Below are 15,839 nucleotides of genomic sequence, written 5' to 3' on the forward strand. Positions count from 1 at the left end.
GTAACGTCACGACGGAGGCGTATCACAACGACAAATCAGTGCATACGATACATGAATTCGCACCTAACGTTCCACCCGGATATAAAGTGTCGGAGATCCCGGCGCAAATCATTTATCTTCCGGTAATCGCGCGGACCATTACCGATATAAACGTGCGTATTGTGGATCAGAACGGACGATCGATCGATTTTCGCGGCGAGGAGATCACGATTCGTTTGCACGTGTGACGAAGATGATAGAGCAAAAGAGAGGCGCGCGTACTATGCTCGTCGTGAACGAGTCGAACGTAAAAAACACGCCCGTCATCGCCGTCGCGTCGCCCCTCGACGCGAAGAGGAGAAAGAAGGAGAGCGGAAAATTGATTGTCGCCAACGCGGCTTTCCTGCGCTCCTTAGGTTTCGTTGTTCTGAAGACCGCGTATTTGTGAGAGCAAAATGAACGACATCTTAAGCATCGGCGGGGAACCAGTATTCGACGATCGCATCGTCAAGATCGCGATTCACACGTATAATCCTTACGCTAATACCACGTTTGAAAATAGCGACGAAATACGAATTCCTATACAACAACAAGATCTGTACACGTTACCGTGCGAGATTTTCTATACATCGAGGGCAGACTCGAGTCGAAGAAATCGTCGGGCGCGAAGGAAGAAAGCACGTTGATGGTGAGATTGGTGAACAATTGCGCGGCGTTTATGTTCGAGGAGATTCGCTACAAACTCGATGGCGTAGAGATCGATCGAAATAGAAACGTCGGAATGACGAGCACGATCAAGAATTATGTGTCGCTGACGACCGAGAGAAACAGTATATTACAAAACGCTGGATGGGACTTCGCGACGACGCTTCATTGGCCGATCGGCGATTTCAACTTTTGCGTACCACTCAACGTGTTGCTAGGTTTTTGCGAGGATTACAAATGCGTCGTGATCAACGCGCGATACAAACTCATTCTAATACGAGCGCGCAACAATAACAATTGCCTTATATCGCGCGAAACGTACGAATCTAAGATCGTCTTATTGAAGATACAGTGCCGAATGCCGCATATAGTGCTAAATGACGTCAATAAATTGGCGCTATTACGCACGTTAGACAGCGGACGATATGTAAGCATCGCTTTTCGTTCGTGGGATCTCTACGAGTTTCCGCTTCTGCAAACCAAAGACTCGTGGGCGGTCAAAGCGGCGACGCAGCTCGAGAAACAGCGATACGTTATCTTCGCGCTACAGTCTGGAAGGAAGAATGCTCTATCTCAAGAGATTTCTCAATTCGACGATTGTAAACTGACCAACATCAAGCTATATCTTAATTCCGATTTTTATCTCTATGACGATATGAATCTGGATTTCAGAAAGCGCAAAGTTGCCGTGCTGTACGATATGTACTCGAAATTTCGGAGAACGTACTACGGATGCGATAACGATGAGACGCTTTTAAATCTAAGCAAATTTCTAATCCACAGTCCGCTCATGGTCATCGACTGTTCTCGACAGAACAAATTGATTAAGAGCGCCACCGTGGACGTTCGCGTAGAATTCGACTGTAAGGAAAACGTTCCCTCTAATACCACAGCCTACTGTCTCATTATTCATGATCGAGTGGTGGAATGCAATCCGCTTACTAACGTTGTGCGCAGAATCGTATAGAGCAATACAGCGATATTTGAAAAACATAGGAGGGAATAAAGCGTTTAAAAAAAGAGGATAGATCGAAGAAGCGAACATTCCAACTTCAACTAACGACGACGATGGACTGCCGATTTTCGTCGATCTGCAAGGTTTTATTGTTAACGAAAGATTCGTCGCGAAAGAAGTAGCCGTGCTAAGAAATGACGTGGAATTGACACATCACATCTTCCGCGCCCCAATATCGTGGGATCTGTTGACGAAGGCGGAGAAGTCGAAAGCGAGTTGGTTAACTTTGAATCATCATCAGCTAAATTGGACCGATGGACACGTAAATTATGAATTTATGAAAAAACTCGTTCGGGACGACATGTGCCGCGAATCAAATCGAAGTTCGACGGTGCGAGTCTACGTCAAAGGTTATGAAAAGAAAAAGTAGCTAGCAGAAATTCTGGGGAACGTCGCCGAGGATCGCGACGTCGCTATCGAGACCATCGACGCCGATTACGAGGACATCGGGCGCTTGGAGACTCTAAACTTCGCGCGAACGTTTCGCTGTGGATATCATGCGAAGAACTGCGCGTTGGAGAACGTGCAGAAATTACACAACTGGTGGTCGGAGCGACGCGATCGTTTGCGCGATATACAAGATTAATTCTGTAAAATATTATACAGGGTGTCTCACAACCTCCGTACAATACTTTATTAGCGTGTTCTAGAGATAAAATAGAGTCAAAAATTCTAATACAAAAATTTTGAGGCTGCAATAGTTTTTGAGTTATAAGCGGTCAAAGTTTGCCAATGATATCGCGTAAAACTCGCGCGCTCAGGCCCGTAATTACACTTACACGCGTACCGATCTGTCATCTGTTATTGATTTTTTCAAATCAGGTGATATTGATTTTTACTGCACAGCTGATTTTATTTCCTCGTTTTCTATGTATTACGTCGTGTGTATTACGCCTACATTGTACATTATAGCGATAGATTAATATTAACAAATTATAAATCTTATACGGACAACATTTAATTCTTGAATAATTTAATATAAATTAATTAAATATTTACATTGTTCAAGATTGAAACGTTTAATTTAGTCGATAAAATTAAACTGTAAATTCAACCGACAAACCTGAACGGTAAGAGCTGCAATCAAAACCCGAGCGAGAATAAACATCGTCGCGATCAGCCGATTGGCGCGTGATCGCGGGATCAAAACAAAGAAAAAGTGTGACAAACACCTCGATTCTCGAACATTCGGTGCCGAAAATCTCCTATTATGGAAATCGATCGACCGCGACTCTGTTCCGTCGTTATTTAGTCTGTCTACGACAACGATTCGAGCTGGTCGATAGCAATCGATCATAGTTTCGAATATCATCATTTCTCGTATGATATTCTTTCGTGTCTTATTCTCGGCCGTGTCGCGTACGCAGTAGGCTTACTCGTCTCATATTCGGTCCGAATTGTCTCGCATACGATCGCATTCATATCATCGCGGCGGTCACAATTCGGTCATATCTCAAACTTTATTCTCCTCAGTTTTGGGCGATCTCGTCGAGATCGACTCCCGAACATAATTTTAAAATAATATTTTGCAAATTAAATTTTAATTCAAGATGTAGAAGGATAATATATGAAAAACTTTTAAATGTTTTATAAAATTTGTCCATCAACAAAAATTAAATTAATTTTAATAAATAATAATTTGATAATTAAATTAATTAAGGATAATATATGAAAAACGTTTAAATGTTTTAGAAAATTTTTGTTGATGGAAAAATTTTATAAAACATTTAAACATTTTTCGTATATTATGTTTCTATATCTTGAATTAAAATCTAATTTGCAAAATATTATTCAAATAATACAAGACTCTCATTCCGTTTTTTTGTATTATTATGATACAATGTGTATAATATAGAAAGATTATTTACGTAACTGGGCTATAAATATCATTACTAATATTCAGCATCGTTATCGTGTATTGCGAGACCTTACGAAAAAAAGAAAAAAGAGATAAGACGTCATGAAACAGCGAGCGAATAAGATTAGTATAGGTAGCGTGCGTCTTTATTTTATTTCTCAAGAATTAATTTCCGCAACATAACTTTGTCATACATGGTTGAATTTGGCGTAACATAAGCTTTAATATAATTTGAAAATTTTTTTCAAATTATCAAAGAAAAATATTGAGTGGCGGGGGTATCTTGAAAAATTTACCATTTTTTAAAAATCCAGATACGCCATTTTAAAGTACATTTGAAACCATAAAACTTTTATTTAAACAATTTTTTCATATATCTTTTTGTTTCAATAATATTCGCTTCGTAATGTAAAAACCGAATTTTTTTAAGGGGTTGTTTTCACCCCTGAAACCTATTTTTAGCACCAACAAAAAATCGTTTCGTTATTAGGGACTACTACTCTATAATTATGCAAAGTTTCAGATTTTTTTGAATTTTTGCGTTGCCAAAGGTTTCTTGTAAGTCACGTCCATCCCCTCGTCCGCCACCTTCTCTCCTTTCCCCCCTTTTCGTGGTGGTTCCCGTGAAGCGGGAGTTCCACTCTTGTCCGGTGGGGCCCGTGAAGCGAGCACCCCGGGTTTGGCTTTGTTAGCCCTCCGCCCCCTCCTAGAGGGAGGGGAGCACACCCCTTTCCCCCTACCCGATGCTTCGTCGGACGACCAGCCTCCGCACAGAGCGGACACCGGGGCCCGGCCGAGCACCGGGCAGCTTTGTGGTCTGGGCCTCCGTAACAGAGGCCAGACCTCTCATTCGCCGCGGTGCATGCCTGTCTCAGATGCCCGAATTCCAGGCAGCGGAAGCATTGCAGTGGACGGGCCGTCAGCGGCTCGACGGTAGTCGCCGAGGACCAGCCCATCTTCATCCTTCCCGTGAAGGCCGCCTTTATCGCAGCCGCCGCCGGACATCGCGCCCACACCGTGCCCAGACCCCGCGGAGATCTGCGTATTTCCCCCAAACGGATTTCCCCTGGAGGGCAGCCCCCCGCTTTAGCGAGGGCCGGAATGACCTCCTCGGGGGTCGCGGTCATCTCGACTCCACGCAGGCGCATTTCTATGCACCGCGGAAGACTCTGACCCCTACGCGCGCCACCTCTGCGATCTTCCCGGCAAGGACATCTGCCTTCTTCTCCTTGTCCTTGCCGGGAATCTCAACGACAATCGCCCCATTAAGTGCGAATCTTACCTTGGAGTCCGCTATGCCGAGATATGCCAGCTCGATCTTCTTGCGGGTTTCCAGTAATGCCTCCTGCGGCGTGCAGCCCGCTTCCTCTCCGACCGCCAGCATAACTGCTGCTAGTTGGGGCTCGGGGCCCATCGGGTTTCCTCTTCTTTTTCTTCTTCTTCTTCCTCTTCTTCTTGGCGGTGTCCTCCGAGCTCCCTCCCTCTTCTCCTTTGGACCCCTTTTTCAGGGGACCTTTGGAGGGGGGAGGGGCCTTAGGCTGTGCTGTGGGGGGTTTGTTGGACCGCCTCTCCTTCTTTCCAAGGACCTTCGACCACGGCTCCGGCGCAGCAGCGGCGGAGGCGGGTTCTGGCCCCTGGTGCTCCCCGGCTGGGGGCATATTGGGCAGAGTAGGGGGGGGGGGCGCAGCCTTACCCCTCTATCCCTCAGCCCCCCCAGACGGAGCGTTATAGTCCATAAGGGCTTGTTTAAGAGCTGAGCCCTTCAGACCCATTCTCCTCCTGCTCTGCCAAATGTAGTGTTCCGCGGCAAGATTGCGAAACTCCAATGCTGGCCTAATGACCGGTGGGCTCTTCCGCTTCTTCTTCTTCTGGACGATTCCCAGGATAGGAGACACCGCCTCCCGGAGCCCCGCATCTAAGCGGAACCCCATGGCGACGAATCTCCTCTCCCAGATCTCGTCCAGCTATTTCCCGGTGAGGTCCCTGTGGAACAAATCCTCCGTAGAGCCGATCGACTCCTTCCCTACAAGGGTTACGTCCGATTCCGCAGAGCCCCCCGTTTGTCTGTTCCCGCTCCTACACTATCCTCCCGATAGGACCCAACACCCTTCGCTCCCACCCTTTGTGGGCGGGGTTTCTGGGCAGAGTTCCCGGGTGGCGGCGGAGGAGTACCCGGCAAAGGGGTCCTGGAGGCCTTAAGGGCCTCCGCTTCCTTTCTAAGCCTGAGGTTCTCCTCCCTCACCTCCCGAAGGTCTGCTCTCGTTTCGCGTAACTGTTTTAATACGTTACCTTTAGCCGTCACCAAGTCCGAAATCTTCTTCTCGGCGTTACCGTACCTGGCCCTCCTTCCTAGCTCGAGCACCGCAGCGTGCAGTCCCCGGGCCGCGAGGCGCAGCGTCTTGATGGATGTGCCCTTCATATTGGAGGTTGTGTTGGAGATGTGGATGATATCGTTCACAGCCCTCTCGGTCCTCTCCCTCAGCTCGTTGGGAGGCAGGCCCTCCAGATCCCTCTACAAATCGTCCACCGAAGGGAGGTTCCGAAGAGACCTCGGATTCGGGGACACATCGCGATCGGTCTGGGTGCCGGCTAGCAGGCGTTCCTGCCGCGCCAACTCCACCTCCTGGGTACGGAGTCGAAGCTTCTTCTCCTTCTGCGCGTAGTAGGCCTTCTTTGCTGAGGCTATACCTATATAATTTGCAGTCGTGGGCGGCCTGCCTCTCTTCCTGTCCCTTTGGTAGGGCGTCTCCACCGGGCAGGAGCAGGTCGACATCGCGTCACCATCCGAGGTCACGTCGACATCGACGCCCTCCCCACCCGACACGTCCATTCCCGAGGAGGACCCTGAAGGAGTCGGAGAGGCAGCCCTCAGTGACCTCCCAGATCCTCCAAGTCTCCCCTTACTTCGAGGGAGCTTGAAGGGTCCATCCACGCCCTCCTTAGGTACCGCGTCCGCGCGAACCAGAACTACCTTTGGTTCCAGGGACACCACCGATTTAACGGTGGGCCCTGTGCTTGTCGGCAGATTCTGGCTACCCCCCTCCCCGCTAGCGATAGTCCGATCCCCCCCGGAGCTTGCCGCCAACCCCGTGGGTAGCCCGTCGTTCGATGACGACAGAGCAAGAGCCGGGACGGTACTCCCACTATGCCGGCCACTGGGGGTTCCGAAATCCCCCAGAGGCGGTACGTTTCCTCGCTCTTTGTTGTCCATTCATAAACTTTAACAAAGATGGTTTTCTGTCGGGGTTTCCATCCCTTAGACGATTGTCTTACAAGACTAACGGGCTCGCCTACCCGAGTGCATTTATTCCGAGGGGCACTACCCTCTAGGCATACTTTAATCGGCTCCTACTTCTCGGGCCATGCCAGCATGTAAACATGCCAGGATGCCCCGACAGATCACAGGAAACCTACTCCGTATGCCAGGGAGTTTACCCATCCCCAGAACCCCAAAACCTCTTCCCTTAGACCCCATGGTGTGCTCTTAGCACCCTTCCACTCCTTTCGGAGCTTCAGGGCGAGCCCTATCACCACGACAAGGTGGCACACCGTCGAGAGAGAAACTTAACCTGACCTGACCTGACCTGATCTAACCTGGCCTTATCTCCCCCTACCCCAAATTCGCGCGATAGAGATAAAAATAGACGTTTCGTCAAACATTTCTTATTGCGTCCAATATTTCTCGATCGATCGTTTCCCGCGTCCCTCTCAACCCGCGCGATGACCACCGCGAAGAAGACGATGACTGTTCTCATCCTAGCGATAACGCTCGTCGCCGCGACGACCGCGACGCCCGTCGACTCGGAGAAAAGGGAAGCGCTCCGCTTCCTGCGCGCGTACGGTTTTTTGAAGGACGATGGAGGATCGTCGTCGTCGGACAACGCGACGTCCCTGCGTTACGCGCTGTCGCTGTTTCAGGAATATTATCAATTGTCAGGAAATGTTGTGTTAAACCCTGATACGCTTCGCCTTATGCGCAAACCGCGATGCGGTCTCGCGAACATTCCCGCTATCACCTAATCCGCTACATCCCGATATACTGATATCGTATCGAACCGTTGGAGGTAAAACGAACTGGCGACCGTTTAAATAAGGTAGGAAAACCTGCATTTACTGTAGATTTCTCCATCTCGTGTGTTTTGTCCGGTCACAACCTAACCTAACTTGATCTTATTTCCCTTCCTATCCCAAATTTGCGCAATAGAGACAAAAATAGACGTTTCGTCGAACATTTCTTATTACGTCTGATATTTCTCGATCGATCGTTTCCCGCGTCCCTCTCAACCCGCGCGATGACCACCGCGAAGAAGACGATGACTGTTCTCATCCTAGCGATAACGCTCGTCGCCGCGACGACCGCGACGCCCGTCGACTCGGAGAAAAGGGAAGCGCTCCGCTTCCTGCGCGCGTACGGTTTTTTGAAGGACGATGGAGGATCGTCGTCGTCGGACAACGCGACGTCCCTGCGTTACGCGCTGTCGCTGTTTCAGGAATATTATCAATTGTCAGGAAATGTTGTGTTAAACCCTGATACGCTTCGCCTTATGCGCAAACCGCGATGCGGTCTCGCGAACATTCCCGCTATCACCTAATCCGCTACATCCCGATATACTGATATCGTATCGAACAGGCGCGCACACCTACGCGAATCGCCGGAGCGGCGACATTTGCCCGGCAGCCTTCGATGGTCCGAGAGGAGCCCTCGCGTTCTTTTCCTCGGGAGCGGCCGACTTCGCGTCGGAGGTGCACATCGACGACGCGGAATCGTGGCACGTGTATCTGAACAAAAATCCTCCCGATACGTGTCATTTGTTACAAACGTTGACGCACGAGATCGGCCACACGCTAAGTCTACAGCAGTGATGCCAGTTTTGAGACGCTGCCCGCTGCCGTGGCGTGGAAAGGGATAGCGCACACAAGGAAAGAGCCGTGTACGTGTGCGCTCGGCTAGCTTCGGGCAATAGACGAGCGCAGACATACAATCTGCTATCTCTTTCTTTCTTTCAGTCGTTCAGTCAGCTATAGCTGACGCTTTCTCGAGATTCTCGAGAATCATATGTTAGCGCGGCTTGGCTCGTCTATTAGATCTCGCGTAAACACATAAAAATTACTAATAAAATAAATCTTATAATTACATTATAATTTATTCTATATATATAAAAGATGTAAATTAATTAAAGAAATAAAGAATAGAAAGAATATAAATGATAAAAATCCACTCTTGGCCAAATAATATATATTATATATTATAATTTTAATATAATATTAATTAAAGAAAACAATTTTTTATATTTCCAAAGAATGTAGATAGAACAGAAGATAGATAGAAAGGATAGATATAAAATATAGAAGAATATAAAGGACAGAACATAGATAAAGAAAAGTAATATATTGAGAATGTTAGTTTCAAGGTAACTTTATACGCGCGCGATTTACAATTCACGACAGAATTTTGGACAATATTATATATAAAAAGTATATATTAAAGAACATTCGGAAATTTGTGAGTACATTTATAAATTAAATGCAAAATAATTAAAATTAAATAAAAATTATAAATAGGATTATATCCTTATTTCGTCATGAATTATAGATCGTCTAAAGTGGCCTTGACACTAGAAATATTAAATAATTTTTGACGTTAAACCGGAAAAAAGCACACATACTTTACTTAATATAATATTGAATACATATTTTTGGTAAAAATATTTCCGGAAGTACAGCTGAGAGAGAAATAGCTGAACTCTATTCGGCATCACTGGTCTACAGCACAATATGCGCAACGACTCGGTAATGTTCCCGTATATACCCGATATCAAAAATCAATTTCCGGTTAAGCTGAGTATAGAGGACGTCCTCGCTATACAGAATTTGTACGGGTCTCACGACGATGGAAACTATCCAACGATTCCCACAACCACCATAGCACCCGCGACGACGACGAGCGTCGCGCCGACCGACCCCGCCCGTGCGGATCTCTGCGCGTTGCGGCGCATAGACGCGGCGCTGATAATGAATCGTCGCTTGTACATAGCTAATCGCCGCAATGTATGGTCGGTCGACATAACCGAGAGACGCTACGGTAGACCCATGAAGTTGACGGATTACGCGACGTTTCTCCCGGTGAATCTCACGCGCCTGTCTGCCGCGTATCGAAGACCTTCGGGCGATCTCGCACTATTCGTTAACGATTCGATTTGTAACAAGCCGCTTTCGCGAGGCGGGCGACGGATAACTCGGTCGGGATCCTGGGTTCGGGAAAGCGGTATCGAGACACGAATGCGATTGGGTGTTTGGTAAAAATGTAATTTATTGCGTGTAAATGTGTGGTGGTACAGCGTGCGTGTTTCTATTATCGTTTAAAAATGGGCGCTCGGAGCCTCCGCATTTGCCCGACCGGTGTTTGTCGGGCGGCGGACTTCCGGCGGATCGGCGGCCGGGTACGGTGCAGTAACGATGGGGGGATGCATCGTTACAGATTTATGTCGCAGAATATCCCAGTTTTAAGTTGAAACCTGGTTGGCCGAGATCTCTCCATGATATCGGACTTCCCCGAGACGCTAAGATCAATGCCGCGATAAACACGCATACGAGACGAACCTACGTGATCTACGACGACGACAAAGTAGCGGAGATTGACGAATGTCGCATGATAGCTGTTAGACACGCTCCGTTGAAAGATATATTTCCAGGAATACCGCCCGCGATAACGTTGGCCTACCGACACATCGACGGTAACCTGTATTTTTTCGCAAAAGCGTCAATTCTAGGCGTTCAACGAATTCACGAATATCGTGACCTTGGCGGGTCCTTTCGACCTTCACATACTCGACATCGAGTGTCCTACGGACGGACTGTTGCGACAATTGCGCGATCTTCTGATTCGCGCTTATCATCTCGGCGACGTAACCGAGAGCAACGAGATCGACGAAGAAGACGACTGATGAAGCGACTTCCGCTATCGCTCTAATGTAGTTTTAAAAATAGAATATGATAAGAAAGAACGAAAGACGCGTGCGGAAGGAGGAGCGATCTCTATGCGAGTATATAAAGATCGCCCAGCCATTAGACACTTCATAGTCGACGACTAAAGCCTACAAACGAAAAAAGATAGACGACCATGTACGCGGCAATGGGACAGCAGCATCCGTTCGACAATCGACCGATGCTCGCCGAGCGAAATCGCGAGGATGACGCGGGATCCGCGAAGAGAGCGAGGATGGACAGCTTGTAAGAATATTGAACAACATATTTCAAATTAATACTCTTTCGTCCCATTAGCACTGTTTTTCTCATCGTCCGCATCTATGTACCTTCAGACAAGGTTACGACTGGACGTCGAGACGCGACATCGCGATCGGACGATCGCTTAGAATCTTGGGAAGATGCTACCCATTGACCAAAACGGCGTACAAACATCTCGAAGTTGGTGTTAACGTCAGCCGACCCTCTTACGTGGAAATCGTCCTCGGAAATTGTCACGGCAAAGAGATATCGTTATCGCCGGATGTGTGGAAGAAACTGTTCGATCTACGATCCACGCTTACGTCATACTTTCAGTGCGACGAGCGAGACGAGTTGCGCTCTCCAGCACCGATATATATCAGACAATTAACGCTGTAATTCGGCAAACTTAACAATCTCCGAATACTCCGTCTCGAAACACCTAAGGATCGTCTGGTCATATCGAGGAGCACCGTGCTAAATATATTAAACCTGGAGCATTGCATCAACCGCATCATTACATCTTTGAGCGGTTTAACCGGATACATCGATAACAAGCTAACGCGCTTCCTCGATATCGCGACCGGCATCGAACGCTTATTCCGACGGCGATACGTGACAGCGAGAACTTCAATCTAATCGATTGCGAACTGCAGGCTCTGCTTTTCGGAGAATCCTAATGCGCTTTTGTATTTCTGTATTGTTACAAAATAAAAACGCTCTCCTTTATTACGAGAATCTCTCTTTATTCGACCTCCGTTCATTAGATTTTACGGAAAAAATTTTCGCTACCATCGCTAATCATGATTTGCAAGATAAATTCCTAAACTACGACAACAAATTTGCTGTTGCACCTAATAAATGAGTATCACTGCTAATTGTGAGATATTCGCTGTTGCACCATGTAATAAATAGGTATCTCGGCTAACAATAAGATGTTCGCTGTTGCGCCTAATAAATAGGTATCTCGGCTAACAATAAGATGTTTGTTGTTCATATATTACGACTGAAATCTAATTACCACGCGCAGTTTTTAGCTACGACAGCTAGTTTTTCCACGCTATAACCACGCTATAACCACGCTATACTCTGACCTATCCATCGATCTATTTATAAATCTATACAGTACGTATATCGATGACAAGTGTCTTGTATCACGCTGAGGTTCGCTTGCGATATTTTTCTTATCTACATAAATAATTTTCAATTTCTGTATTTACATGTCACGGGTCATCGCGACTTCCCGGGTCCCCGAATCAGAGATAAAGCGACGACCGCAGCGTATCGATCGGAAAAATCGATCTATATAGTACGTATAACGATGACAAGCGCGTCTCGTATCGCGCCGAGGTTCGCCCGCGATATTTTCTTATCTAATTATTTTCAATTTTCTGTATTTACATGTCACGGGTCATCGCGACTCCCCGGGTCGGAGATAAAGCGACGACCGCGTCTCATACGACGCTTCTTTAACGCACCTGACGCGATAACGCGATTTCCCGTCCCGATTTCGTCACCCCGTACCCCTCGCCCTCTCGCCCCGCTCGAGCTCCACCGCGACCCCGACCTCCTCAACCCCGCTTCCATCCTCGCCGTACGTACCCCCCCCCCTTTTCCCCCCTGCCCGATCTGCCTCCCTCGGATATCTTTCTATCTCGTTTTATCTGCATGTTCACTCTCTCACTCTTACAGGGAATTTCTAAAGAAAAGTGGGTTAGAACCAGCCTCACTCACCTACTTACTGCAATTTCATTATTTTCTCCAGTGACAGTTGCTGTACGCGTCCTTTTTGGGCTGCACCTTCGGTAGTAAACTGTTTGACAACACGGAAAAAAGAAGCGCGCAACCGCACCCTGTGTGGAAAACGCTCAGCATAAAGGCCAACAGCATCATCGACGTTCTTGCGACATTCTCCATAAATCAAAATTGTTCGAACTTTAGCCCGTTAAAAATTATTCTCGAAGATTCAACAAAAATTATATCGCGATCGCTAAGACAAATATTTCGTATCGAAAATTCGGTAGCGGGCGAGCGCGTAAACAACTTACTCGCGTTCGCTTTCTTTCTCATTCGGTCCCCTTTTATTTCAAGGTTTCGACGGTTTTTCGTATCGTTCGCAATACGCCGAGACGATCGCGCGATGTTTCTCACCGCCAATGAGATCATCGAAATTTAGCGACGGTAACCGGCGGAATTCCTTACCGTAAAATTTGCTCACCGTCTCGGCAGTATTGCGCCCGATCTCGCCTGCCGAACACACATATCTCGCTGTGTCTCGTGCCCGCGCTTATCGGCCTAGACTCGTCTCAACGTCTAAAGTATTCGCTTCTTGCGGGCGCTAGTCCAGTGCGCGCTAATCGCGACGACTCTCAGTCTCGCCTTCAACAACAATTGCGAAGCTTGCATTGCGACAGCTTCCGTCGTTCTTCTGGACAGTCATATTCGGCGACTCGCGCTTCAAGAATTGTTAGCGGACTTGCAACGTGCGAGAACCAGTCGCCGATCTGTGCAGGTTTTGTGATTTCCCGCTATCGGAATCATACGCTCATAAACGAGCGATAAAAGGGGTGAACAGACTCTCATCAATTTTCTCTGTTTTTGTCTCGCGTGTGCTCGGAACAAGGGACTCAGCTGATCGCGATCCGACGGCAATCTCGCGCTCGCGGTCGTGCCCCTGCCTCGCGACACAAGATATCTGTCGCTTCCGCGGCAAGATCTCCATCGCGCTATTAATCGGCATTGAACTAAGGCACGAAAAGGGAGATTTTCGATTATCGTCTAAGCCGTCGATCTCGCACGATATAGTAGGTCAGCTCCATCTCGTCCTCCGCTGCGCGTCGAGTGTCACGTTCGTTTGTCAAGCTACTGTAATTATTGTGACATGAAATAAAGTTAGAGTTTTTCACATGTGTGAACACTGCAGACTCTTTTCTTTCTTTTCACGTTTGTGATCGTCTGTCCTTCAACGAGTCTGCGGAATCGTGTTACGCGCACTCCACGCTCAGCGCTGGGCGGTCTTGGCAGTTTCATCTCATCGCGCGTACGGTCGCCTCGCGGCTGCGACGCGCTCAAAAACCATTTCAATTTTCTCTTCTACAGATACATAATCCATAATTATAAAATATGGATCAATAGCACTGAAATTCTGATTTCAGATTCGAATTCCATCTATCAGGAATCGAAAAAAAAGGTTTAGACAAAATTTACGTGTTTTTGGACGTAGAATCCGAATCTGCAATAAAAAGTAGGGGTTCCCATTTAAGATTTCAAAGTTACCCCCAGCCCCACCCTCAGGGGGGGGAAATATTAGTAGTAATAGTAATAAAGTAGATATTTCATTAAAAAGACATAATTAACGGAATATTATAAAAGTTATGTTGAATTAGAAAAAAATTAAAAAGCACAAAATGGGCCAGTAAGCATAAAAGAATCGAGAATTTGACAATTAACGCTTTATCATAATGCATTAGGAAATCAAAAGAACATATATGATGAACAAGAATTTTGAGCCAAAAGTCGTGGCGCGTGCTTCTCAAGCTGCCGAGGGTCTATGCAAATGGGTACGCGCGATGGTGTTGTACGATGAAGTGGCAAAAATAGTTGCGCCGAAAAAAATCAAACTTGCTGCCGCTGAACACGATTACAAGAACACTCTCACATTCTTACGCGAGAGGCGACAGATGCTAACTGAATTAAATGAGAAGCTAGACATTCTACGCGAGAACCTCCATGAGACAATAGCAAAAAAGATTCGTCTGGAAAATGAGGTTAGAATCTCTTTTTCTTATTTCTTTTTTCTCTGCCATTGTTCTCTTCTGTTTACCCTTCTTCTCTTCTTCCCTTTCTTTTCTCATTTTCTCTCTTTTTTAAAATGTAATTACTAAATGTAGAAAATTACTACCTATAGGGTATCCCACCAAAAGTGGCTACCCCCTCTTAACTTTTAAACTAAAAGGGATAGATTGTAACAAATATATATATATATATATTAAATGGTTTAAACTGAACTCTATTGTGAGCATAGAGGTTGCTTCTAAATGCTATCTGTATTAATGAACGGAGAAGTATGTATAATTTTTTTATAATAATGTAGATATTTTGATATGATAAAAGTTGTAGCGCTGTTTGAAATGAATACAACAATGTATGATATAATGTAAATATTTTGCATGTTATACGAGTTCTATCGACTCGTGCATTAGAGATTGACATATGTCATGTTGTCAGTTAATCATAATACGCAATCAGAAGTTGGCCATATCGCAACATCGAAAATGAAAAGGAAGACGTCGCCCACGATATTTCAGGTTGATAAAACTCGTATAATATGTAAAATATTTACATTATATCTTACATCACTGTATATGTTTCAAACAGCGCTACAACTTTTTTTATACCGAAATCTTCACATTATTATAAAAAAAATATGCATATCTCTCCGTTCGTTAACACAGATAGTTTTTGGAAGCAACCACTATACTCACAATAGAGTTCAGTTTGAACCATTTAATTTGATATATGTATTACGATCTATCTCTTTTAGTTTAAAAGATAAAAGGGGGTGGCCATTTTTGATGGGACACCCTGTATACAGAGTGATCCGGAACAAATGTTCGTCCTTAAAAAGTCGTATTCCTGAATCAATTCTAAGACGATTTTTCCTTTACGAAAATTTTGTCTGAAGTTTAGTTTTTTAAATTATAAAAAGAAATAGTTAGCGAATTACGGGACGAGTACAGAAGGTAGGCAGGGGCGGCGCAACTCACCGTCCGATGCAGGCGCTTACGTGAGGCGCTCGTTACAGCTGATCGAGCGCTGTTTGCTACACGCGATGGCTGTATGTGTGTGAGAGAGAGAGAACGTGTTCGCGTAATACATACACATAAACGTTCACACACACACACGAACGCACACACAATCTCTCTCTCTCTCTCCCCCCCTCCCACACCCTCTCCCACTCGCCCTTCCTCTCTTCCTCCCTCCCCCCCCGCGCGCGCGCGCGTGTGTGTGAGTGAATGAGAGGGGGGGGGGGAGAGAGTGAGTGAAAAAGAGAGAGAG

At 46.4% G+C, this 15,839-nt stretch overlaps 1 protein-coding gene across 1 annotated transcript; it reads left to right on the forward strand.

Moving 5' to 3' along the window:
* Positions 1-434: 434 nt before the first annotated feature.
* On the forward strand, positions 435-1,651 carry LOC115241269. The gene is made up of 2 exons (XM_029816939.1): positions 435-529; positions 574-1,651. Exons 1-2 carry the CDS (start codon positions 435-437, stop codon positions 1,649-1,651), a joined length of 1,173 nt encoding a protein of 390 aa, XP_029672799.1.
* Positions 1,652-15,839: the final 14,188 nt, after the last annotated feature.

Source organism: Formica exsecta, unplaced genomic scaffold, assembly GCF_003651465.1.
Source record: "Formica exsecta isolate Colony F162 unplaced genomic scaffold, ASM365146v1 scaffold474, whole genome shotgun sequence".
Classification (NCBI taxonomy): Eukaryota; Metazoa; Arthropoda; class Insecta; order Hymenoptera; family Formicidae; genus Formica; species Formica exsecta.

Excerpts from the sequence above, each read along its gene's own strand:
- LOC115241269 (XM_029816939.1), top strand. The coding sequence starts at position 435 with ATGAACGACATCTTAAGCATCGGCGGGGAACCAGTATTCGACGATCGC. Across the intron at positions 530-573 it reads AATCCTTACGCTAATACCAC|ATCTGTACACGTTACCGTGC; the intron begins GTTTGAAAATAG and ends TACAACAACAAG.